General features: G+C 40.4%; 3 protein-coding genes across 11 annotated transcripts in view; 1 reads left to right on the top strand and 2 right to left on the bottom strand.

The window, feature by feature from the left end:
• TUBGCP4 (tubulin gamma complex associated protein 4) overlaps positions 1-3,844 on the bottom strand; it is a 40,903-nt gene extending 37,059 nt beyond the window's left edge. For 3 of the 4 annotated variants that reach the window (XR_008391794.1, XR_008391795.1, XM_037154936.2), the window contains exons 1-2: positions 3,762-3,844; positions 349-477 (exon numbers count right to left, since the gene is read on the bottom strand). Coding sequence is in view for 2 of the 4 variants with exons in the window: in XM_037154936.2 (XP_037010831.2) it covers positions 349-477; positions 3,762-3,839 (207 nt within the window). In the remaining 2 variants the exon portion in view is untranslated. Of the gene's footprint in view, positions 1-348; positions 478-3,761 lie in introns of those variants that run through there. The other variant, XM_037154937.2, reaches the window with a different exon arrangement.
• Positions 3,845-4,094: 250 nt separating this feature from the next.
• ZSCAN29 (zinc finger and SCAN domain containing 29) lies at positions 4,095-23,729 on the top strand. 4 transcript variants are annotated; one of them, XR_008391787.1, is made up of 6 exons: positions 4,095-5,588; positions 6,066-6,270; positions 8,242-8,940; positions 10,411-10,848; positions 12,844-13,946; positions 23,573-23,729. XR_008391787.1 is itself a non-coding variant. In XM_037154934.2 (6 exons), exons 1-6 carry the CDS (start codon positions 5,271-5,273, stop codon positions 13,710-13,712), a joined length of 2,460 nt encoding a protein of 819 aa, XP_037010829.2. In that variant the 5' UTR covers positions 4,095-5,270; the 3' UTR covers positions 13,713-16,172. The 4 variants fall into 4 exon arrangements, 2 of the variants coding, with proteins under 2 accessions (XP_037010829.2, XP_053521991.1); XR_008391786.1 differs by lacking the exon at positions 23,573-23,729 and adding an exon at positions 20,807-21,011; XM_037154934.2 differs by lacking the exon at positions 23,573-23,729 and having other exon boundaries at positions 10,411-10,667; positions 10,737-10,848; positions 12,844-16,172.
• The window catches only part of ADAL (adenosine deaminase like), a 24,277-nt gene continuing 14,326 nt past the window's right edge, over positions 16,230-26,180 (bottom strand). For 2 of the 3 annotated variants that reach the window (XM_037154940.2, XM_037154939.2), the window contains exons 7-11: positions 23,723-23,849; positions 22,794-22,874; positions 20,583-20,721; positions 18,798-18,898; positions 16,230-18,271 (exon numbers count right to left, since the gene is read on the bottom strand). In XM_037154940.2, coding sequence (XP_037010835.2) covers positions 18,077-18,271; positions 18,798-18,898; positions 20,583-20,721; positions 22,794-22,874; positions 23,723-23,849 — 643 coding nt within the window. In that variant the 3' untranslated portion in view covers positions 16,230-18,076. The remainder of the gene's footprint in view (positions 18,272-18,797; positions 18,899-20,582; positions 20,722-22,793; positions 22,875-23,722; positions 23,850-26,180) is intronic. The other variant, XM_037154941.2, reaches the window with a different exon arrangement.

Below are 26,180 nucleotides of genomic sequence, written 5' to 3'. Positions count from 1 at the left end.
CAATGTGACTAAAATAGTCAAAAGCAGAGTGGCAAAGGAATTTGAAATAATGCTTTATGTTTTCACTTCTGTAATTGGAACTGTGGTCCAGTTCAAAATAACTTAATTCTGGCCTTCTAAAACTCAGGCAAAACAAATTTTCTTTCACACCAATCTGCCTAAATTAGTCCCTGTATATTTTCCCTTTATGTGAGGTACAGACCTCTGGCCTTCACTTGAATAATTCCAGTGATGAGAAATTCATAACTTCTTATGACTTACTTCACATGAATTACCAGCAGATTCACTAAAAGCTTGACACAGCTCCTGTCCTCTGGAGGTGCACATTCCCTGAGAACAGGGACCTACCTGTTGCTGCACATGGCCTGTGTACTGTTCAATGAACTCGGTGAAGCGAATATAGTCTGTGCCCAAGCGGCAGAGCCGATTCAGGACACTGGTTTCACTGGGATGGAGAAACGGAAAGTCCTGTGACACCTGCAGGAGAAGAAGCAGGCTGAAAACACTGGTGCCTGTGATTCACTACATGCTGGTCTTTGAGGTCTTTCAAATGGGCTGTACTATTTATCATTTCCTTTTTCAAAATGACCATTTAAGACTGTTAAGTTCAGGGTAACAAAAGTATTTCCAAACCATTACAAAGGGGCTGTTCCCCACCCCTGACCTAATTAGTTCTTTATTGAAATAAGTGATAACTCATGGTAAAACATTCAAATACAAAGTGGTGTACAACCTCACCCTGGCCATGTTGCTCAGTTGGTTAGAGCATCATCCCCATATGCTAGGGTTCCAACTTCCATCCCAGGTCAGGGCACATACAAGAATCAACCAACGAACCCTGGCTAGGTAGCTCAGTTGATTAGAGTGTCATCCAGATATGCCAAGGCTACGGGTTCAATCTCCAGCCTGGGACATACAAGAAGCAACCAATGAATACACAAATTAAGTAGAACAACAAATCAATGTTTCTCTATCCCTCCCTCCCTCTCAAATATCAATTAAAATATCTTAAAAAGAATCAACCAATAAATAGATCAATGTCTCTCTCCCTCCCCCTCTCTAAAGTCAATAAATAAAAAAATTTTTTTAAATAAGTCAGTCTCCCCTCAGAGGCAGGTACTATACCTGTTTCTTTTTCTTTTTTTAAATACATATATATATATATTAAAGATTTATTTATCTTTAGAGAGAGAGGAAGGAAGGGAGAAAGAAGGGGAGAGAAACATTGATGTCTGGTTGCCTCTTACATGCTGCCTACTGGGGACCTGGCCTGCAACCCAGGCATGTGCCCTGACTAGGAAATGAACGGGGACCTTTTGGTTCACAGGCCTGGGTTCAATCCACTGAGCTACATCAGCCAGGGCTAAAAAAATACATACATTTTAAAATTTTTATTTATTGATTTGAGAGAGAGAGAGATCGATTTGTTGTTCCATTATAAATGCATTCATTGTTGATTCTTGTATGTACCTTGACTGGGGATTGAACCCTCAACCTTGGCATATCATGACAATGCTCTAACCAACTGAGCGACCCAGCCAGGGACTGACTACCTATTTCTTATGCAGCATTTCAGGGGTGTTCTTTAAAGATACTCCTAAAGATAGGAGGTTCTCCTAAAGATAGGTTTTCACCTGGTTGCAAAAAGGTTGTCTTTAGCAATGTCTTCAGCAAACTTCATTAATTTCTCAAACATATTCTTAGAATTAATAACTTCTCTATGAAACTTTAAACCTTGTTTTCATTTCAATAAAAATGTAAATAAATGTAGCATACTATAATCTATAAAGTCACCTTATAACTGGACATATATAGTATCCATATTTTTATTTGTATTTTAAATTTAAATAATAGCCAAATGATAGCCTAGTATGCTATAGAAAAGTTACACAGCAGTTCAAGTAGAAAAAAGTAGTGGGAGAATGTATCCGTTCAACCAACTTTTCCACAAAGAAACTGTGGCAAAATATACATATAAGTTACCATATTAGCCATTTTTAAGTGTACAGTTCTTGGCATTAAATGCATTCACATTGTTGTGCTACCACCACCACCATTCATCCATATCCAGATCATTTTCATCTTCCCAAACTGAAACTCTGAACCCATTGTACAAAGACTCTCTATTCTCCCTCCCCACAGCTCCTGGCAACCCCTCTTCTATTTCCTGTCTTTATTAATTTGACTATTTTCAGTACCTCAAATAAGTGGAAGCATATGACATTTGTGCTTTTTGACTGGCTTATTTCACTTAGTAGTATCTCCAAGTTTCATCCATGTTGTAGCATTTATCGGAATTTCTTTCTTTTTTAAGACTGAAAACCACTGCTCTGCAGAAAATATGCAGTGTTTTCTGGTTTGGGTGGCCTGTTTTTACTTAAGTATCTGAATACCTACTCTGTCAGAAACTGTGCCAGGTGCTCCTGGTACACCTATGAAAACCACTGTGATCTTTGCTCCCATGGGCAATCTGTGAGAGAAAGACTAGAAACAGGTAACAACAATAAATAATGTGAACTGTGCTAAACCCTGTAAGGGAAATAAACAAGTTTCTGGGATAGAGAATAATGGCATAGGGGAGGATACATAAAAAAAGATGGTTAGAAAAAGTTTTTCTGAGGAGGTGGCTTTAAAGGTGGGACCTTAAGGAAGAAAATCTCTGATTGAAACTTTTTATAAGAAAGAAAGGTAGCTCTCTTTCCTATACTGTTATGTCTTTTTACTTCACGTCATAAAGCACCCACAAATACTTCCTGGACATTTTCCTCCTATATGCTTGGAATTGTGCTAGTTTTATAAGGGAAAGGGAATAATAAGAGGAATTGCTTTGATTTACAGGTTTTATAGCCTAATAATGTTATTTTTCTGCTCTTCTCCAGGCTCTACTGACAATCCTCATTGGAATAAGCATGGCCTTGTCATCAAACAAAGCTTTATGGGAACCTTGCTATTACCAGGACTAGCCACCATAAATTCTCTGAACTTCAGTTTGCTCATTTGTATGTAAACTGGCGCTAACAATATCTAGTTACTAACTTATTGAGAGAATTAGATAACATTACTGGAAACATAAGTAGAAAAGAGTAATTCAGATACTGGAGCCAGACAGACCTTCAAGATCAAGCTTGCTAATTACCAGCTGTGAGCCACAGGGAGTTAACTGGTGATATGAAATTAGGTGGTTATGAACACTAAATTAGATAATGCATATAGTACACAGCCCTTCCTCCTCATACATTCCTGGTTACATGAAGGCCCCCTTCAGATTCTCCTAGTGCAGAAATTTCCTGAGAAAGGAGTCATGAGAGAAACACGCTCATTCATTTTTTCATTCAACAAAACTGGCTGAGCCCTTATTGTATGTTAAACGCTGCGTAGTTGGTCTAGCTTTCAAAATTCAATTCAAAACAGGGTGCAAGTGTGAAAATGGGAGAAAGCGCCTTCCTTACTTTTACATTGACTTAGTTCCCCAGGAACTCTCGTTCAAACACCTTAACTTTAAGCTGGGTCGGGTCTCCCTCTCCCTCCCCGAAGGCGGGGCCCTTCTGAGTCTGCCCTCCTTTTCCCAGCCTAGGCCCAACCCTCTCACCGTGTTCTAGTCACAAGTAGGCCTCTCCAGTCACTGGCCCAGGGACAAGCCTCCCGCCCCCTAAACCCCAGCAGGCCCTGCCCTCTGAGTACTTCAGACTCCTCCCCCAAGTACGGGCTCAGATCTACCCATTCTGCGCTTGCAAGTTCCCGCGCTTTGAACCGAACCGTACCTGAAGACCGCTCCGCTTGTTCCAGGTGAAAATGGACCCTGGGTACCCGCTCAGAGCCAAGAGCAGTTCGTGGATCATTCCCACCGCGGACGTCGAGTCCCTATATGCGTCACTCCTTCCTCCAGCGCCCTTTAAGGCGACCACGGAGTCCGATACCCACTTCCCAACACGCGTACAGGCCCCCGGGACTGACGGTTCCTTCTGAATCTACGTGCTGCACCAATTGCTGCGGGAAGGGCAGACGGAAAGCAGGGAAAGGGCGCGCCGCGTTCCGGAAGTGAGCGGCGCTGACAGGGCCCACCCGTTGACGCCAAACGAGGCTTCGCTCCGGGTGTCGCGGCTACTAACTTTGCGCATGCGCCCCGGCGCTTGAGTCACCCGCTCGGACTTCCGGTTTGAGAGCTGGACAAGGCCAGAGAGCCTGGCTTGAGGCCGACCGGGGTGGATGACGCCGGCCCGTGGGCAGAGATGCGAGTGGGTTGAGGGACCCGAAAGAGAGACACTTCCAGCGGTGGGCCGGAGGGTGCTCTCAGGCCACTTAGCTGGGTCGGAGATCTCTGGAGGGCAGTACACCACGGCTCCGAGAGTGACCTGGCCGGAGGGAGCGAAGACAAAGAGGCCGAACCCCGCACCCGCGGCTCCCTGAGCTGAGTTCCGCGCCCGCGAACTCCGCAGCACTCGGACCTCCTGGCCTGCACCCGAGCTCGTCCTCAGGAGACCCATTACTACTGCCCCCTCGGATTCTCTCTCTCTACCAACTCAGTGCGACTCTCCCCAAGCCCAACCGGTTCTCGCTTCAGGAGCCAAAACCAACTTCTTCCAGTCGCGGTTTCCCGTCACTAGTTTCCGAATATTTGTTGAGCAGTTACTTGTGCTGTGAGGAAAAACAAAGACCCAGTTTTCAGTATTTGAGTTTTGCCTGGGGTGGGAATTGGTAGTTGTAGAGTCCTAGGGGGCAGGGAATACGTAGAGGCCTGGGGAAGGACTATGGAGGTGTACTGGGGAAGATCAGCTGCAACCCGTGGACAGAGGTTTTTTGTTGCCTTGAGCAGGATGGCGACTTGCCATTAGATCCTGAGCTCCAGGTCTCCCATGTGGTTCGAACCCACTTTGCAACATTGGTCAGAACTAAATGGGATTAGATTTGGGGGAGGGGGAAGAGGAGCAGACTACTTTCTTTTCTCTGCTGTATCTCCAGGCCGCCTTGGGAAATCGCCCCAAAATGCAGCTTTTGGAACTTTTCTCTCCATGCTCAGTTTTGGCTTTCTATTCTGAAGTTGGTGCTACCTCAGCTGGCCACATGGAGCATATATTTGGGAAGTCAGGCCAGCAATGGCAAGACTTTAGACGTATGAATATATTCCCTCTGATAGTGCCATCTCTCTCTACCCTAGGAGGAAACTCTTACAGAGACACTCATCTGCAGGTGATTCTCCAAGGCCATGGGAAGACAGGTGTAAGTTCTGGAACATAGACCCTTAAGTGGAGGAAAGCTGCTTTCTGCTGTGAATGATGGCCAAACCTACTCTGAGAGGGAATGGCACTAACTCTGAGACCTTCCGACAACGCTTCAGGAAATTTCATTACCAGGAGGTAGCTGGTCCCCGGGAGGCTTTCAGCCAACTCTGGGAACTTTGCTGTCGGTGGCTGAGACCAGAGGTGCACACCAAGGAGCAGATTGTCGAGTTGTTGGTGCTAGAGCAGTTCCTGGCCATCTTACCTGGGGAGATCCAGAAGTGGGTGCAGGAGCAATGTCCAGAAAATGGAGAGGAGGCTGTGGCACTGGTGGAAGATTTAGAAAGACAGCCTGGAAGACCTGGACGTTCGGTAAGAAGGGAGGAGGAATTCAGAAGTGTTTGGGCAGGACAAGGCCAAGGGGCCAAATGAAGGTACAGACATTTTTAAAGAGGGGTACAGTGTTCCTTGGTAATGCTTATACTTGTCCTGGAACAGGTAACTTTTTCAGATACAGTTTATCTGGAGATGCTGCTTGGGTGTATCTTTGCTACCCTGTCATCATCATGAGTTATTCATAGATTCATAGTTTTTTATTTAGTAGAGAAGAGGGTTTATTTTTTTAGCCTATAGTAGGGTTTACTATTTTGATATTTTCCTATTGATGTTCCAGCTGCTCTAAGCTAACAGTAATGGAATAAGAATGAGTCTTGTTGGCTGTTACCACCACCACCATTACTAGCCATGCCCACAGGGATGGTGTGTTTTTTTGGAGGGTATTAAATAATCTCCTTTGGGAATGTCCCTCATTATAACCTTGCAGTGACAATTGGTGGGGGTTGTTTCTAGGTCACAGTCTCTGTGAAGGGGCAGGAAGTGCGCTTGGAGAAGATGACACCCATGAAATCATCACAAGAGTTATTAAGTGTTCAGCAGGAGTCAGTGGAACCCCAGTCCAGGGGTGTACCCAAGAAAGAGAGGGCAAGAAGCCCAGACCTGGGACCACAGGAGCAGATGAATCCAAAGGAGAAGCTCAGACCTTTTCAAAGGAGCGGTGAGGAGTAGATTCATATGGGAAGATAGTATTCCATTCTAAGTTGGGAAGTAGGGTTTGGGAGTAGCGAGTGGAAAAGGGATTTCAGAATGAGTGGCAATTATAGACTGTGTGGTTGTTGGAGACTTCCTGAAGGCATATAGTTTAGTTCTCTGCTGCAGTGAGAATTCTTATATTTCCTCTTGATAAGTCTGCCAGAGGATGGTTCTCTAGTTTTTATCAGAATTTTGAGCTATTTTATTTCCTCCTGGTAAGGATGATACCAAGTCAGTATTTTCTAGATAAAAATTATTTTCTGTACTTGAAAGTACATCTTCCTTTTAGTCATTTTCCTTCTTGGAAACAAACTATTTATGTTTTCTCCCAGGAGCTCCATTATACAGATGTATTAAATTAAGTCTTTTATTTTTTTTAAGATTTTAATTTATTTTTAGAGGGAGAAAGGGAAAGAAGTATTGATGCATGAGAGAAACATTGATTGGTTGCCTGTAGCATTTGTTGCCTCTTGCACACCTCCAGTGGGGGAGAGGGACTGGTCCGCAACCTGGGCATGTACCCTGACCTGGAATCGAACCAGTTACCTTCCAGTTTGCCCAGCGATGCCCAACCCACTGAGCCACACCAGCCAGGGCTCAGATGTACTAAGATTTTGTTACTGTCCCTTGGAAACTTTAAGTTCTCCAAATATGTCAGTTGTGGAAAACTATGTGATGTGTGTGTGTGTATTTATTTATTTTCAGTGAGGATCTGATAGGTTGAGACAGAGTAAGAATTTTATTTCAGAATTTCACATTTTCTTTCTGTATAGCTCAGCTAATTACTTGATGATTATTGTTCACTTGGTAATTCTCAGGACTCTCATAGCCTTCCCCATTGTCTTTGTGTCTAGTGCTTACTCTTGTACATGATTTTGTAGAGCTTGTTTTTCTACTCTGTACTCTTATTGAACTCCAAATTGCATGTTTTTTCTTTGATCATTTCTTTAACTTGTTGAGGTTGTTCTGAAATCTGATCTTACTAAGAATCTAGCCTCTCAGTCAGTTTGGTAATAGTCTCTGTCAGTCACCCAGATACAATCCCTCAACACCACACACAGGTTTGTAGAGTGAATCAGTTTTTGAACACCTACCTACCATGCGATCAACACCTTGCAAGGTATTCTGCAATAAGAAAAGATGCCTGTCCTTAAAAAGCTTATAATATGATTAAAAACATAACAGCAAACATAAAGATATGCTGAACTGAACTGTACTGAAACAGTGCTAAACAATGGCTTGTTACTCAATTGTGCCAGTATAAGCGGGGGTTTGGCACAGTGGAAGATAGGAGGGCCTATTGGCAAATATGCTTGAAGAAGGGGTTAAATGTGGACAGGAGGGGAGGAGTCTGATATGAATGGACAGTACATAGTAGGCACTCAGGTTAAGGTCCAGTGACTGCTGCAGTTATCTGGGTTGTGAGGTGAGGAGTCTAGACTTGGGTGGCAGTAGGAACAGAGTACATACTAAGGGAAAAAACCTTTAAAATTTGGTGGCTGAGTGTGAAGGAAACAGATGAATTGAAGATGATTTCCCCTGTGCTCCCCTCTCCCTTGAAATCTGAGTTTAGTTTTTAGTCCCAAGTGGAGAATTCTAAGAAACAGGAGGTGTCTGTTCCCAGCAGTGCCGTGATCTGCCTTTAAGTGGTCCGGGGGGCCAGGGAGCAATTTGGAACAGAATTATCTGCTCTAAACTTACAACAGACCTTTTCCTCTCTTCACCCTGCTCTGGACAATACAGTATTTCTTATTTTTTGATGTTTCATGTATTTTCACCATTTTCTTCAGCATATTGAACTTTCTGAAAATATTTCCTTAGACACTGTTTATAAGCTTCTTGGATAAAAATGGCAGGTCTGAACTCAGAGATGATTATTATCATTTTAATGATCATTCCAAACTATGATGTCCTTTGTTTGCTTCCTGGCAAGCAGGATTTCCATTTCCTAAATCCGGTGTGGTCTCCAAGTTGGAGCAAGGAGAGCCTTGGATCCCAGATCTGGGCTCCAAGGAAAAGGAACTCCCAAGAGGCAATCTCACAGGAGACAGACAAATGCATGCTGACCTGTTAGCATCCAGGAGAGAGAAAAGACGCTGGGTAGAACAGGATCACTGGGGCTTTGAGGATGAGAAGGTGGCAGGTGTGCATTGGGGCTATGAAGAGACCAGAACTCTCCTTGCAATTCTTAGTCAGACTGAATTTTATGAGGCCCTCCGAAACTGTCATCGAAACAGCCAAGTATATGGGGCTGTGGCTGAGCGGCTCCGGGAGTATGGCTTCCTCCGGACCCTGGAACAGTGTCGGACCAAGTTCAAAGGTCTTCAGAAGAGCTATCGTAAAGTCAAGAATGGCCACCCACCTGAGACCTGCCCCTTCTTTGAAGAGATGGAAGCCCTGATGAGTGCTCAGGTAATTGCCCTGCCCAGTAATGGCCTGGAAGAGGCAGCCTCTCACTCTGGCTTGGCAAACAGTGATGCTGAGACTGAGGAGCCAGGGCCAGGGAGTTGGCAGCATGAGGATGGAGTAGAAGAGGCCATGGCTGAAGAGTCTGACAGTGATGAAATGGGCCAGAAGGCCAACCTCCAGGACACCAACAACTCAACCGCCCCAGTCCTTTTCCGAAGTCAAAGTGGTAAGCATTTTTGGGGGGAGTGTGGGGTTAGACTTGAGGAGTTATGAGACTGGATGTGGAGTCATGAAGCCTAATGTGACCTGCCAGCTTTGTCACTTAGAGAATAAAGAGGCACTTTAGTTTCATGTGTATTTCATTCTGTGGTAAAGTTCAGTGAGATAATAGGAAGTAGGGAATAATTTTAGGTATTTTAAAGAAATACACTCAGCTAATAATGCAAGTGAATCCTGAAAAGGAATATCAGTGCTTCCATTTCTTTATTAAAAATTTTTTCCCGATTAAAAAATCATTAAAGGCTGAAAAAAACTTGGCACTATTTTAAGAACTAATTATCAAATACCTTTTATGACCTGGTGTTTTATCTTTTACTCCCTCAAATCTCAAAATTAGTTTGTTTCTTTTAAACTTAGCATAGTGAATGATTACCCAAAGTTGGGAAAACAGTCTCTGAGTCTCCTATGAGATTTGCAACACACACTGGCATTTAAGAGGAATGAGAAATCTTGGAGTGAGAAATCTTGTTTAGTACTCTATGTTGAAATATTATTTGCCTGTGGAACAGTTTTGTAAGTATCTTTTATTACCTTTGATGTAATTTCTATAACCATGTTGTTATGGAAAGGGCACCAAAGTACCAGTCAGGAGGCTTTGTTTCTAATCTTGACCACTAATCCGCTGAGTGTCCTTGGACAGTTATCTGACCATTTCAGAGTTTGTTTCCTGAACTATAAAATGGGGAATGGCAGAAGGACTGTATCTCTAAAGTTGTAGTTCCATTGTGAACAGTGACTTTTTGCTTCCATTTTTAAATTAAACGTGGTATTATTTTAGGTCTATTCTTCTTCTACTTTTCCCTTTCTTTTTTATTCATTATTTTTCTTTTTTTGTCACTGGAATAAAAGGTAGATAAATCACAAATGTGGCACATCTGATAGCTGCTGTAATTTTCATTCTTTTCACCCTTTTCCACCGCTTTTTGTCTTTCAATTCTTTCCCCTTATTTGCTTATGGTGAGTGGAGGATAATGGAAGCAATGTAATCTCCAGCTGGTTCTCAAGTGGGAGGAAGACTCTTTGAATCTCCCTTCCCTTTACCTTGGTTACCTTTAGGGAACAGAGTCTGTAATTGTCCTGATGAAGTACTGCCTGAGTGGGGCCTGCAGCACTAGCACGTGTCCAGGCAGGAGATGCTGTCTGCTCTGCTTCCTTCCTTTTTCTGCTTCCTAATGATAAGTTGCATAACTATGGGGTCCTTTATCTTGTACCCTTTCGGGTCTTTGTTATTGTTGGGCTTTTTTCTCCCCGAGATTGTCACAAGTGAAGAAGGGCCATAATAGGGATCAGGCAACAGTGTGACTTTAAAAGAGATTGTTTGTTGGATTTCTGAGTCATTCTTTGAAAACTTTCATGATACAGATCATAGGATTAAGAAATTGAGGCTTTAAAGCTGACATTTCTCTCCTGGTGGCAGGTGTACACTGGGGCTATGAAGAGACAAAGACTTACCTTGCAATTCTTAGTGAGACTCAGTTTTATGAAGCCCTCCAGAACTGTCACCGCAATAGCCAGTTGTACGGAGCCGTAGCTGAGCGGTTATGGGAATATGGCTTCCTTAGGACACCAGAGCAATGTCGGACCAAATTTAAAAGCCTACAGACAAGCTATCGGAAAGTCAAGAATGGCCAAGCACCAGAGACCTGCCCCTTTTTTGAGGAGATGGATGCTTTGGTGAGTGCCCGGGTTGCTGCCCCACTCAGTGATGGCCAGGAAGAAGACACAGCCTCTTTCCCCATCCAGGATACCAGTGAAGCAGAAGAGGCCACGGAAGATTCTGATGATGAAGAGGATACTGAGCTACCCCCGGGGGCTGTTGTGACACGTGCTCCAGTTTTATTCCAGAGTCCTAGTGGTAAGGTTATTGTACTTCTTAAGGCTTAAATAACAAAGGGGAGGCAGTGGGACTTAGGGAAAAAAATAATCAGATTGAAACCTCTATACCCCACTCTCATGGATTCTTCTTGTGACCATCTATCTTTTCTCTACATTCCCTGTCTATTAAAGCAGTTCAGTGAGGGGATACAAATTACTCACTTGACTTGCCTCCTCACACAGCATCAATTAAAACTGGTTTCAAATTTTGTAAATTTGCTATCATCTATGTGTCAGTTGCTAGGTTTCTAGGCAGTTTACCTACCAGGAAATCTGAAAGCTAACATTTCCCATGTACCTGTAATAGGATGAAGTTGATTTTAAAAGTTCATTCTCATTAGTTTGTTCTTCTAGTTTTAGCTTATATACCAGCTGTATGTTTCCTTTATATATCTATTTGAAAACCTAGTAAACTCTTTCTTCAGACATACTTATGCAAAAGTCTGAGATTTCTGCGTTATTGGACCCTTTGAATCTTAGCTGTTGTATAAGGAAGAAAATACTTCACTATGGTTTCCCTCCTTAAGGGAAGAATAATTCTGATTTTTGGAGTCATACGTGTACAGGGGTGGGCAAAAGTAGGTTAAGTTACCAGCCATCATTACCTAACAGATAAATCATAAGTAAAGCTATGAAATAATACAAATAATACAGTAATTAATAAATAATAATAAAAGAATAAACTCTGTTTTGGCATACTCACAACTGTAAACCTACATTTGCTCACCCCTGTATATGTGTGTGAATCTGGATTCTGCTGTTTATAAGTTGAGTAACTTAAAGCAACTTATGTAACCCTGTAAGTTTACTTATCTATGAAGACCTACCTCAAAAGGCTGATAGAAGTGAGGTTCCTCAGTGAAGCACCTAGCACCATGCTTGGGTATGTAGTAAGTATTCAATAAATAGCAGTTTTCCAAAAATTTTAAATGAATATTCTTCAAGAGTGTTTTATAGATCATCAGTTCCATGGGGGTAATAATACACTGCACTAAAAAATGCCTTCTGGGTTTAAGAAATGGCTAAATTAAATACTCCTCATGAAGGATCACAAACATATTTACATATTTAAGTTTCTGAGACTTCATTTACCCGGACGAACCTCTATTTTATGGGGCATCTCTTAAAACTGGGCTTGTAAGTAGAAATACTGCTTTAGAGGTTATGATACACAGGCTGACACTCAGTGTTCTTTTGCTTTTAGATTTTGTCCAGGAAACTAGGGATCCAAAGTTCACCCGAAATATCTGAAGATGCTATAAATTCAAACTAAAAATGTGCAAGTATCTGCAAATTCACATTATCCTAGGCTTGGGGAGCCTGGCATTTGGTTCTTAGAATATTAAAAGCTTAGCTTGGGCATTAGAATAAACGCTTTGGGGATATTTAGTGATTATCTTTCCATAAGCAAAGAGAATGTTTTTAGTGAGGTACTTCCTAGCAAATTTCTCTCAGAAGGCCTTGGTGTTCTGTGAAAGACACCAAGTATTTTTCTACCCTGTTTTTATTCTCAGCAAGTACTGGAATTCGAGCAGAAGAGGACTCATAGCTCTTTTTGTATATACAGGTTTTCCAGGGCATTCCCTTCTAATCCCTTTAGCTATTGGCACAAAATAAATTAGAATACCATTATAGGCCTGAGATGAGACAAAAATATAGCATTACAAAGTGTCCTCCCCGTATACAGATGTTGATAGTTTTAAATGTAGTAGGTTTTTCTTGTTATACTGAGATTTTCTGAAGGTCCTGGGAATCCAGGAAGAGTTAAAAGAATATACTGATCAGCACTGTGTAGATGAGAAGCATGTGATAGGTTATCAAGTAGAAGAGGAAAACACTCGAATTTAATGGATGATAATTATTTGGGATCTAGAATTCACTAATTTTTATCTTTAATCATCTGATGTGATACTTATTTTACCTTGGTACATAATTGAGGAAATGGATAACTTTTAAAATTCTATTCTTTTATCAGGTTTTGAGGCTGGATTTAAGAATGAAGAGAATCTAAAACGAGATATTTCTGAGGAAGTACAACTACATAGGACATTACTTGCAAGGTCTGAAAGGAAAATTGTCCGGCATCTTAATCGGGACAAAGGCAGTGAGAGTGGATGTAGATCAGGAAGACAGTGGGAAAGGACCCCAGGGGAGAGGAGAGGAAAACCCACACTCCCAGAGAGAAGTTTAAGTAAAGTTGTAAGTCATCAGAGACCTTACTTAGGAGAGAGACCCTATAAATATCTTAGATATAGCAAAAACTTTGGTCCAAACTCCCACCTCATGCATCAGATATCCCATCAAGTGGAAAATCCATATAAATGTGCTGACTGTGGAAAAAGCTTCAGTCGGAGTGCACGCCTCATTAGACACCGGAGAATCCACACTGGAGAGAAACCGTATAAATGTCTTGACTGTGGGAAAAGTTTCCGTGACAGTTCAAATTTCATCACCCACAGGAGAATCCACACAGGAGAGAAACCGTATCAATGCAGTGAGTGTGGAAAACGTTTCAATCAGAGCTCAAGCCTTATAATTCACCAGAGAACCCACACTGGAGAAAAGCCCTATCAATGTGAAGAGTGTGGAAAGAGCTTCAATAATAGTTCTCATTTTAGTGCACATCGGAGGATACACACAGGAGAGAGACCCCATGTGTGTCCTGATTGTGGAAAGAGTTTCAGTAAGAGTTCTGACTTACGGGCACATCACAGAACCCACACAGGAGAAAAACCCTATGGGTGTCATGATTGTGGCAAGTGCTTCAGTAAAAGCTCTGCTCTGAATAAGCACAGAGAAATCCATACACGAGAAAAACTTCTGACACAGTCAGTGCCTAAGTAGTAAGCCCCTGAGGATCTATAAGAAAATAAAGAGCCTCAATAAATGTATTGAAATTGTTTGGAAAAGTCTTTAAATAGTGAGATCCATCTCCTATTCTGTGCCCAACTAGCTTAGGAAATACTCTAGAATTTACCTCACTGTTCCAGTTTCTCCTGGATCAAATTCCCATGGCAGTCATCTTAAGAATGAAAGGAAGATTTCAATCCCTCTCCACGCCTGCATCTGAACTGACAGGTAACATCTTTCCTATGTTGTTCCCTTAACAGAAAGGTCATGGTAGTAGATCCTGTGAGTCTGACATGTACCCTTCTTTATTCATCTTGTTTATCACTGCAACAGCATTCAGGGAGAAGATGTGAGACTTTTCTTATTGAGTGGGTCTAGCTCTTTATACAGTAATAGAAATACAAAAAAGAATGACTCTTCGTGCTCACTTAAGCCTGTGCCCAGAATGAAATACAGATGGTCCCCAACTTATAGGAGTTTGACTTTGTGATAGTGCAAATGCAATATGCATTCACTAGAAACCATCTAGGCTATGATATTTGGTGGCTTTAAAGACATTTTTTACTTATCATATGTTCAATTTATGATAGGCTTATCTGGACATAACCTCATTGTAAGTAGATAGACATCTGTATTTGTCATGAACTGTTCATCTACCTTGAAGAAGGAGAGTTTAATGTCCATCTTGGTTCTGACCTATGAATCTTATAAAGAACCTAGGTGTTCTATATGGGGAAACAATGTAACTTTGTATAAATATTGAGGTGTAAACCCTGTATTTCTTAGTTTCTTCCAAGCCCTAGAAAATGTGGAATAGAAGCATACTGCATTTACAGTTCTAGTTTGACTTTTTTGTGTTCCATCTCATTTGAATTTCATCTGTCCCTTGTGGTCCAGAAGCCCGAAGAGCAAGGTAGCTGGATGTCATGATTGGGAAAGCAGTTAAAGCAATTATAGACAGGGAACTGTCTATGTTCCACACACTCCAAACACCTAGCATACTGTTAGATACCCTGTGGGTGTTCAGTACTGACCTACAGTGAGCCAAAGCCACTGCCACATTCCCATGGATGAGAAGACAGACCAATCCAACAACTCTTTACCCTAATGGCAAGGAGGACAGATTATCTTTGGTTAGTTCAGTTGCATACATGCACATGCATATATTCAACCGTACCCATCTATTTTTAAAAGCAGGTCTTCACACCTAAGTGTAATGCTGATCTTTATAATCAAATAGTTTTACATTAATTACCCATATGTTCATAGTAATATGATGAACTCTATATAGCACAAATTAAATAGTCCTTGTCTTTATACAATCTAAAATGACACTGGCATGGACAAATAATAAGTATATGTGTATACCTGAAACAGTTTTAAAACTAGCTAGTAACACTGCATAAATATTAAGGTCTATTGCATTAGAGTTTGGAAAAATCTGGGAGGTATTTTCTTCTCTTTGTTCAGGAAGGCTTTGTGAAGCAGGAAGTGTTCAAAGGAGGGAAGATTATTGGGTAAATTAGGGTGAGATGAACATTCCAAAAGTGAGTACTGAGTGGATGAGACATGGGAATATTGGGGAGCAAGGTGTTTTGTGCAGATGGAGCAGAGGGCAAAGGAGAAACTGTAAGGAAGGTTAGACAAAGCTTAGAGCAGCACAAAATTTGAGAACAGTGTAATATGGGCTGTGCCGGAGGCAGAGAAAGAAACATGGAGTACCAGAGGCAGATCAGGAGGTGATGCTCCCATCATCTACAGTAATTCAGGTGCTCTGCTGTACTTATTAATAAGGAAACAGCTGGTTGCTGCTGGAGAAGAATGAACAGCTATAGTGGATTAGCTCCTATGGAAAACAAGGGTCAGAAACTGCAGTATTTTGAGAAGATACTTCTTTAATGGGCAGGTCAGGAAAGAACTTGAGTAGATGGCCAGTGCAAGGCCTTGGATAAGTAGCTGTTTCACATTTACACTGAATCACAGTCCTATGGCTGGGATGAGGTCTTGGAGAGGAGAGGGGAGATTGAATATTATGTAATTCACAGTTTACTGTTTTAGATGAGGGATTAATTAGGGTTCTGGTGTTGAGGGGTCCTGGTACAAAGATTCTAACATTTATTAAGAATTAAAGGGAGGTTGTATTTCCATTATATTTCCTAAGCAGATAGGAAGATATAAGAAACACCAGTCTAAAGCAGTGCTTCAGGATCTGAGATGGTTTAGAAAGTGTACTATTGTTTTTTTAAAATGAGAGGATTCTACCTTTAGTATGTCTGTGCATAGTCTTGTGGGAAAGCAAGTAGTTGGGGTATCAACAGATATGAATTGTGGTTCCAGATGTCTTATGTGTAAGTCAACTTGCCTCCAATTCCCTTTCTGTAAAGCAGAATAATATTTACACCTTAATCTGCCTCTCAGGGATACCATGTTAATAAAAATTATATTTATAAAGTGCCCAGTGTTTCATCAGACATTTTTTAAAACATGTACATGAAAGTTATGATTAACTTGTTGCTGGTGGGAAAAGATAAATCTTCACCTGCTTTTTTTGGCTCCCTGTGTGGGGTTACTGGGAGAATGTTTGTCTGAATCTTTATGTTCTGGGCTGAGAAATAGATTAGAATATGGTCAAAGAGAAATTAGAATGAAAATCCTTCCTTGGTATCTGTGTCCATATCCATAAGGCTCCATCATTACTGAACATGGAGAGTAAGTCTTATTTTAAAAGACCCAGGACCAGGACCATCCCTCCAACCTCCAGATGAAGAAAGTGTGTAGAAGAAATAGGGCAAATGCAAAGTCTCTTACTGGGGAAAAACCAGTTCACCTCAAACTTGCTCACAAATCATTATCTGTTACCCAATTTGCCATTCCTAAAGATGAAGGAAGTAAGAAATAATAGTTTTCAAACATTCTAAGGAAGAGAAACTAAGCCCACTGTTGAGGGAGCAAGGGAATCTATATACCCCTATCCTTTTAACACCCACAAGACCTTTGTGGGAACAGACTGAGTTGCACATGCAGCAAAGAAGAATGTATTAGTAGGAGCTGGGCAGTCATATTAATTTCCATCAGTTATTTCCCTACTGCTATTACTTCTTTTCATTTATTTTCCCCATGCCATCCTTCTTCTTTTATTGCTTGTGCTCTATGGCCAAAGCCATAGAACTTAATGACATATATAGTCTCAATGTTGCGGCCATTTTCCTTTTACAATAATTTGAGTGTTGTCAACTCTGTAGAGAACTGTTTTTATGCTGGCCATGTAGGGAAGATGAGAATGAACATAAAGATGGATCAATTCTTTCTCCATTATTCAATTCAAAATCTAAAATGAAAACTTTATTTATATATATTCAAATAGCTATCCAGTGAGATACATGTCTCAAAGTTTTGATGTACAGTGTTACTGAGCATTCTTTGACACCATGGTGCTTAAAATAACATGTTATATGGAAATATTTTAATTAGTTTAAATTCTTCCAACATCCATCATGGGGTCTTTTCAGAAACAAAACTTTGGAACTACTGGAAGTCAGATTAAAGGCTGGAAATACGGAGTAAGGTCAAGGGAAGGGGTGACAAAAAATAATAAAGGCTGGAAATATAGGCCTTTGAAAGTATCCTAGAGCTCAAGAAGCATCTGGCCAGCATAGCTCCATATGGTCAAAGTAAGAGAAGAGAAAAGGTAAGGTAGACACATTTAAAAAAAAACCAAAAGCCTGGAAACTTGATTCCCGAGGAATTAATCGTAAGAAGGAGAAAGCCAGATCTCAGCAGCTAATTTTATCTGTCACTAGAGTTTCCTAAAGTAGAAGAACCCTGACTACTGGATATTCACAAAAGCCCATGGAATGCAGTATAGCCTTGAGTCAACAATTTTGGGGAATACTTAAGAGACTCTGATTATAGCAAGCACAACAAAATACAGAGCTGTTGTCAGAAGCTGGAAAGCTTGAAGGTTTTGGAGGCAATCTGTTTTCCCCTTCTCCTCATCACTTTATTTAAACTAGTAATTCCAAAACTTTTCCTGAAGAAAAACTACTTTGAATTTCCTGAAGTTTTAGGATCACTAATGCAGAAGGGCAAGTAAAAATCAGTGGTGGAATGGGGAATTTAGCAGCAACATTCAGGTCCCTTCTAGTAAGCAGCATATACATAAGCTATGTAAGACCTTGGAGTCTGTTAGTCAATTTAAAACATATTTACTGAGCACCCACCATGAGTAAGATGCTGGTGATGGAGCCCATGTTAATCGGCTACTATTCAAAGGGAGAGGTGAATGGTTTACTAAGAGGAATATGGCAAGAAGATCTTGGTTGCAACACATACTCAAAAGTAATTCACCTCATTACAGCTTAAAAATGTAACACTTTAGGCTTCAGGTGATTCCACTTGCTCTTCAGTTCAGACCTGGTACTCTCAGAAGCAAAGATGTAGTTGATGGATTCATAAGACAGATCCCATACCTGCGACAGGGTCAAATTAAAATTTTCAGCTGCCAGCTGGTACTCTTGGGAAAGGTGTGTTGCAAAAACACCCTTATCATCGGTCTGCCAATATAAGAAAGTTTCAAAACGAATCAGGCAATGATTTTTTAAAAAAACTTTTGTTTAGAGTCCCCATATTTTCCTATTCACCATGCTTCTTTTAAGAGCCTAAACAGGGGCTTATAAATATATCCATGCCTCCATAACTAAATAGGTTTGCTTACCCTTAAAACACACACACACACACACACTCACTCTCTCTCTCTCAAGCAGTGCTCTAATCATGACTGTGTATTAAAATCACCTAGGGAGCTTTTAAAACATAATCTGGATGCTCTCCAGATCATATAAAGCAGAATCTCAAGGGATGGGTGCCAGGCATCACCATTTTCCTTTTAGTGTTCCCCCAGGTAGAGCCAAACCAAAGTCACCCTGGCTGTTTACAGCCTCTTATGCCCCAGCACCCTCTCACTCTATTTGGGCCTTATTACCCTCAGGCATGCAAGGCAGTAAGCTAGGTATTGAATGTCTGAACTAATGCAACTCAGGGACTAAAAAAGAACAAAATACTTCACACAAAACACCTTACACAGATCACAGAAGGATGGGCAGTGCTGTACCAGAATCCAAAATGATGCTGGTCATAAGATGGAACTGTCTGACTTTTGATGTTTGAGGTCAAACAGAGTTCTAGATGAAAAGGGGGGAAAAGCCTTTTATTAAAAGCAGGTTAGTAGACTCATTCATCAAGCAGATACATGAGAAACCTTTCCAAACTATGCTAATAGTTCATTATTTTGCAAAATTGACCTTTTCTTACGTGTGAAAATTTGTAATTCAATTAGTGTGGTTGTGCAAGAAATGTGCAACTTATGATAGCAACTGTGCCAGGCAGGGAATTAATATCCCCTGCACAGTCATGTGCTTCCCTCTTCTACAAAATAGAGAAAAAAGAGGAGTGTAAAAGACAGTCACATGAAGAAGCCAGGGGATTATCTGAGAGTTGCTACACTTCTACCTGGCCTTAAAGTGGAGGCTAAAATAAAGGTAAGATAATGGCAGCACTGTTTGAGGGTTACATATTATAAAATGCCAATAGCAGAAAATGACCTTTTCCATGGCTCTAAGGAAAACCCCTAACAGTCACTCAGACAACCATCAGTCATTGCCTGTTGCAAGTCTATCTTAAGAATGACTTCCATTAGCAAATTCCTGCCTTGAAACACTGCACCAGTCTCCCTAGGCAGAGTACAATACTTCACCAACTTGACTGACAGCATTCGCTCCCTTGGGTAAGGCAGCCTCAACACAGGGCCACTCGGTCCAAGGAACGGCACACCCAACCTGCCCCTCGCTCCGCTGGGAGCAGAGCTGAGCTATCACACCAACTATTTTCTCTAGTTTTGTTGATGTTTAAAAATTTCCTCAATAAAAAAAAAGCCTCACTTGTTATGAATTACTGAAAATTCTATAAATAGTTCAATGGTGATGGAAGGTGATTTAATTTGGGGTGGTGAACACAACACAATAGATATAGACGATGTATTGTAGAATTGTACATCTGAAACCTAGATAATTTTATTAACTAGTGTTACCAAAAAAAAATTCAGTAAAAAAAAAAAGCATATCTACATAAGTGTTCTTGCAAATTGGTAAATTTATAAATTCAGTTAATTTACCATTCAGTCAATTGCTTCTTTCTCCAGAAAGGCCTTCCTTAGCCATCTAACCAAAAGTGGTTATCTCATCACTGTATCAGCCTGTTTAATGTTCTTCAAAGAACTTAACAATGATATTTTCTAATACATTTGTTTACTGACTCTTACCTATGCTAGAATAGGTTCCTTGAGAAAGCTTGTCTGTTTTGTTCACTGCTCTATTCTCAGCAATTTGAAGACTGACTGGACCACAGTAGCTTCATAAATATATGCTGTTAGACAAAAACAGCTCCAGGTATATATATGCAGACAAGTGTGTAGTTGTCAATGGACATATAAAGATATACTCTGAATTTTTCATAATTCTTAACTTTTAAATAAATGTTATATTTTCATAACACATGAATTTGGTTAAAGTCACTTCAAAATACTAGATGCCCCTTATTATTTCAGTATAAAACTAAGTTCCAGGATCTGGGGGATGTAACAGTGAACAAGACAGATAAGGACCCTGCTTTCATAGAGCCTCTAATGGGAGTTAAAACTTCCAGTTACCTAAAGGAATGCTCAGAAAGCACATACACCATGCATCTTTTATTTTCTAAATGCTATTTTTATATTTAGAACAAAACTTCTTTACATACAGGTTACAATCTCTAGGGGCTGGCGGTGGAAGGGACAGGGTTATCTGCAGGACCTGAAGCCCTGAGCCTTACCCAGTGGCATCTGGTGTTGCCTCACAAAGTCCACCAGATCCAGGGATCCACTCTCAGAGTTGTTGAGAAATGTCCCATGCCCGATTCTGTCAGGAAGCAGATCCAGGAGTACTTGTGTTTCTTTTTTGGAGTTTGGAATCTCAAAAGAGAGAAAGCATCAATACTTCTTTCAGTGATTCTTTTTTTTTTTTTTAATTACCTTTATTTGTTCATGCAACACCTAGGACATGCTTATTGGTTTGGGAGAGAGGGAAAAGGAGAGAGGGAGAGAAACATCGATATGGGAGAAACATCAATTGGTTGCCTCACATCTGCCCCAACCGGGAACTAAACCCACAACCTAGGTATGTGCCCTGAAGGGAAATCGAACCTATGACCTTTCAGTTTACAGGACAATTCTCAGACCAACTGAGCCACACCAGCCAGGTCTTTCAGTGGTTCTTAAAAGTGCTTTTTTCTATAGCCAGGTTGTTTGTCCTTGAGAAGGTAATGCAGACATTCTGGAAAGCTGAACTACTTATACTTTCCCAGCTCTCCTCTTTGCATTTTATCTTCCTATTCCTTTACCAATATTCTAGATTCATTTCAATGATAATAACTATAGCCAATAATAATAATAAGCACTTATTAAGGACCTACTTTGTGCCTTTTGACAAATTTTCCTTTAAACCTCAAGAATCTTACAAAGTATTCACATGAGTAATTTATAGCTCAGAAAAAGTAACTTTCAAAAACAAAATCCCATAACTCCATATGTATATGTATTTTGTGTTGTATATGTGTACACACACACACATTTATATATATATATATAAAACTATTAACAGGATTGACCTGGGAGCACAACTGAAATGGAAAGGGGACCTTTTATTTTTTAATTTTTTTCCTTCTACATTATAGTTCTCTACACTTGGATTTTCTTCAGTTACATAATTGTTGTAGTTAAAAATATAACATTTCTTAAACAAAAGTTGTCCAATGTCATAGAGCTAGTGAATGATAGAGTGGTGAAATCTGGCTCCATCTGACTCCAAAGCCCAGTCTCCACACACAGTATGCTCATGTTTTATTTTGACAAGGCTAGCTACGTACATATCACACCAACCATGAAAATGTCTAGCTGAGCTTTTTATCTCCTAATAGTCTAAGAGGCAAATCATAGTAACATATTGAAATGAAATGTTTTAATACCATGGATCAAACAAGGAAAGCAACAGTCACTATGGTAAACAGCTTTGATGCTGTGCACAAGACCAGAGGTATAACTGGTTACAGTGACACATGTTGGCTGTTTCATTATACTGACCAATTGTTTCAATCAGGTATCAGCTTGAGTCAAAGATGTTTGACCAGAGTATGAAAACACGGAACCTAGATTTTAAGTTCTGCCACTAGATCACCTACCTTTTGCTTGTAGACATGAAAACCACCAGCAATGACAAGAAGCTCCAATTTTCTCCTTATTCTTTAAATCATGCTATCTAGCCATCATGTATTACCCCATCTAATACTCAAGATAACCCTATGAGGTAAGTAGAATAAGTACTATTTCCTGCATTTAAGAAGCAAATCCATACTCATCTAGTTGTATATATTATGTACAGTTTTTTGTATGTCAAAAGAATAAGAAAGTAAACCATCTGTAAAATGGGGAAAAGTTCAGTAGAGTCCCTTGGTTGCTTCATAGGGATGTGCTTAAGAAAGTGACTGCCATTACCTGTACATTATCTGACACTTGTTCATGCTGCCAAGGACCTGGGGACTGATGAGCCTTCTCTGCTGAGCCTTATAAAATGATGATGAGCTACTTTTTTTCTTGCTAGTGCATGCGATAGATACATTGAGGTCTCTTCCCCTATGAGAACAAGTGAGATGAACTGGTGCTTCTTTCAATGTCAGCTTGCCAAAGGCAAGGTTGATGATGAAAATTCATGCATTTTCTCTAGCAAGATGTCTTTAGGTTGTTTTTCAAGACACAACTGTGCCAGAAGTCAACAGCCCATCCTCCCAGAAGCCACAAAAACAAAATCAGTTAACACAGGGAACCAAGGCAAGCCATGCCTTTATCATTATAATTTATGTTAAAATTTTTTTCTACTTTCCCCTTCTAAAAATGTTTTTCTAAGCCAGGTATATTTTTAGCCATTTAAAGATGACTATTATTTTCTATATAATCTACCCTCTCCCACCTGATTTTACAATATTGTTTACCTCTGAAAGATGCAATGCCAGCTTCAGACCTGCTTTTTTTGCTTCTAAAAGAGGTTCCAAGAAATCTTGTGCTTGTCCTGCCTTAAAGATAAAAGATCAAATGAGCATGCATAAGAACTTTGGGCAAACTGAGGGCCTGGGTACTCTGTCCCAATAAACAAATAAAATAATGGCAGAAAAAAATGGCACAATGATTCATTTGTATATTTTGTTTATAAAGTACCTACAATGTGCTAGACACTGTGGGGAATGCAAAGCTGGCAAAGATACAGTCCCTGTCTTCAAAAATCTTAAGTAACAGTGATCTTGAGGCCAATTAGCTAAGCTAAATATAGCAGTCACCAAATTTTATTTTTGGAAGGTTACCTAAGTGCTAACAAACAGAATTCCCCACCCCTCAGGACATATGACAATGTCTAGAAACATCAGGTGTCACAACTGGGAGGTGCTACTGGCATCTAGTGGATAGAGGCCAGAAATGCTACTAAAGACCCTACAATGCACAGGATAGTCCCCATAACAGAATTACTTGGCCCAAAATGCCAATAGTGCCACAGGTGAGATACCCTCCTTGAATCTGACATTCAAGAAACTCTAGGCCAGCCTTTCTCAACTGGGGATTCTACCAGATAAGCTCTAGCCTTAGACATTCATTTTATATAATGAATTAACTTCTATGTAGAATAGAACTAGCTTGTATACCATCTTTAGAGGAATGAAGAAAATAATATTGTCATGTAAATCTTTTTATCTTTTTTATGGAGCTTATTCTTTCACAGAACCCTGGTTGAGAACAGTTGCTGTAGACATTCTGGTCATCCGAGAGTCTACTGGATCTCTGGAGAATGCAAGACGCTTCAAGTCAATCCTTATCCCACAAACTAACCCGACCTTTTAGAAATAAAATATATTCAGGAAAAATAACTTACCGTAGGGTCTCCACTGAGGTCAAGGCCAAGAACTGTATCTTCAGTAGAAAGGAAGAATTCTTCAGCAAGTTTAACAGTCTCCTTGGCTACTGAAGGGCCACCTCTTCTGTCAACTGATATCAAGTATCTTTCATAAAAGAAACAGTTGAGAATGAATATGATAAATAAGACAACTCGAGTATGGCCAGAGAGCAATGACAGGTACATCTTACTACAGGAAGTATATAGCCTAACTGACACATCTTACTTTGCTAGAAAGAATGAGATGTAAATTCCTAAATAGCACCAAATAGCTAGTTAAGTGTTCAAATTTCTAACTGATGATTTTTTGTTCAATTATTTAACAGTTTGTTCAATTCTGCTACTTGATGCATTTCCAATGTCTTTTGATCTATAGCCATTCCCTTTACCCACCTTCCCCAAATCTTTTCTTAAATTTATTTGTTGAAGAAACCAGGTCATTTGTCCTATGAAGTTTCCCACAGTCTAGATTTTGCTAATTCAATCTCTGTGTTACTAGCATGTTCTCCTGTCTCTTGTATTTCCTATAAACTGGACATTGGATCTAATCTAGAGGCTTAATCAGATCAAATTTTTTGGCAAGAGTATTTCATAGGTGGTATTGTGTTCTTTCATCAGGGGGCTTAGATCCATTATTCATTCCATAAGGATGACAAAATTGGTAATATTCTAACATGTGTCCAATAGCTGATACATATATTGGCTGGAATTCTACAAGGAATCTAATACTCAGAGAACCTCTGTTAATATTGTATAATTTTCCTCCAGCACTCGTTATTTACTCACAAAATAAAGAAATTTCTCCAGCATTTATTTATTTACAGAATTTGGATCAACTATCTGTAAATTCCATGTCTTTTTTTCTTTCACTTAATTTCTCCTGCCATTACATAATGTTACAAAAAATGTGAATCATGGACATAACAATGTAATTGTGTTCTGATTGCTGGACATTTTAGGATACTTTCTATCTTTTGTTATAAATAACACTACAATGAAGAATCTTACACAGAAATCAATCTATTTCCTTAGGATATATGTTTAGAAGATAATTACTGGGTCAGAGGGGAAAATATTTTCATAGATCTTAATACATATTGCTCTTTGGAGAGGTTTTATTAATTATATATAATCACCAACAGTGTAAGTTAACAAACACTGGTTATTACCCTTTTTCTGGTTGGGGGGAGGTTGAAATGGTACTATAATATTTCTTTTTAAAATTATCTGACTATAATAGCCATTTGTATGTCTTTTCTCAATTTTTGTCTTTTGGGTAGTTTTTTAAATTGGGGAATTACTCTAGTTAAGATTAATTCTTAGAGATTTAACAGCCAGAAATGCTACAGCTAGCATTCTTCCTTGGAGGACCTATTGAGACCTGCCAGTTCTATTCTAAGTACTGGATGTGTAGCGGTGAATCAAAAGACAAGATTTGTGGCCTCACTAAATTTACACCCTAGTGGATGAGCATATATACACAAATAAAACACGACAGTTTCTGATCTGGTTAAAAAGAATTCCATAAAGGAAATAAGTGGGGTGACTAGAGGATCTGGGGAAGACACTTTAGATAAAGCTGTAATGGAAGGCCCTCTTGAGGAAGTGACAGCTGAATTGAGACCTGAATAATGAGAAGATGCCAGCCATCCAAGGATGTGGTTGGTGAAAGTGTGTTCTAAGCATGTTACAGGAAATACAAAGGTGCTGAGGTGGGATAGCCTCGGACTATCTGGGGAACAGAGACACCAGTGCATAACAAGTGACAAGGGTTCCATATGAGGCTGTAAGAGAGGCAGATCATGTTGGGCCTTGGAGGCTGCAGTAAGAAGTCTAGATTTTAGGACTTCGGCCAATATGGAGGCATAAGTGGAAACATTGTGCCTCCTTGCACAACCAAGTTTAAAGACAACAAAGTTTTAGTAACAAAAACAACCAAAACACAGAAAATTGAACTGTACGGAAGTCCGACAACAACGAACCACTCAGCCAGACTGGTAAGAGGGGCGGAGCCAGCAGCTGGCAGAACAGACTGTCCGAGGCACGCAGGTGGTGGTTGGTTGGCAGATACCGGGCGTGGGTGGCAATGGGCGGACCCAGTGAGGGCGGAAGGCAGTACGCTGACCCCGGTCACACAGTCACGCACAGATAAACCAAGAGAAGGAACGAGCAGTGAGACAGGCCACACAGGCCCTAGCAATGGGAAGTAGCAGAGGGGACTGTCATTTCCCCCCTCTGACCCTGCCCCCACATACAGCATCACAAACCAGCGACCTGGGTGGCTCCGCCCCTCACTAGTAACAGGCGCAAACAGACCAAAACATTATGGCTCAAGAACAGCTCAAAGCCCCAGAGCCAATAATTCTAAGCAACCAAGAAACAGCCAACCTATCAGATACACAGTTCAAAACACTGGTAATCAGGATGCTCACAGAAC

Source organism: Artibeus jamaicensis, unplaced genomic scaffold, assembly GCF_021234435.1.
Source record: "Artibeus jamaicensis isolate MK-2021 breed Jamaican fruit bat unplaced genomic scaffold, CSHL_Jam_final contig_1132, whole genome shotgun sequence".
In the NCBI taxonomy this organism is placed as follows: domain Eukaryota; kingdom Metazoa; phylum Chordata; class Mammalia; order Chiroptera; family Phyllostomidae; genus Artibeus; species Artibeus jamaicensis.
The sequence above is the reverse complement of the archived record's forward strand: the minus strand, read 5'-3'. Positions and strand labels throughout refer to the sequence as shown.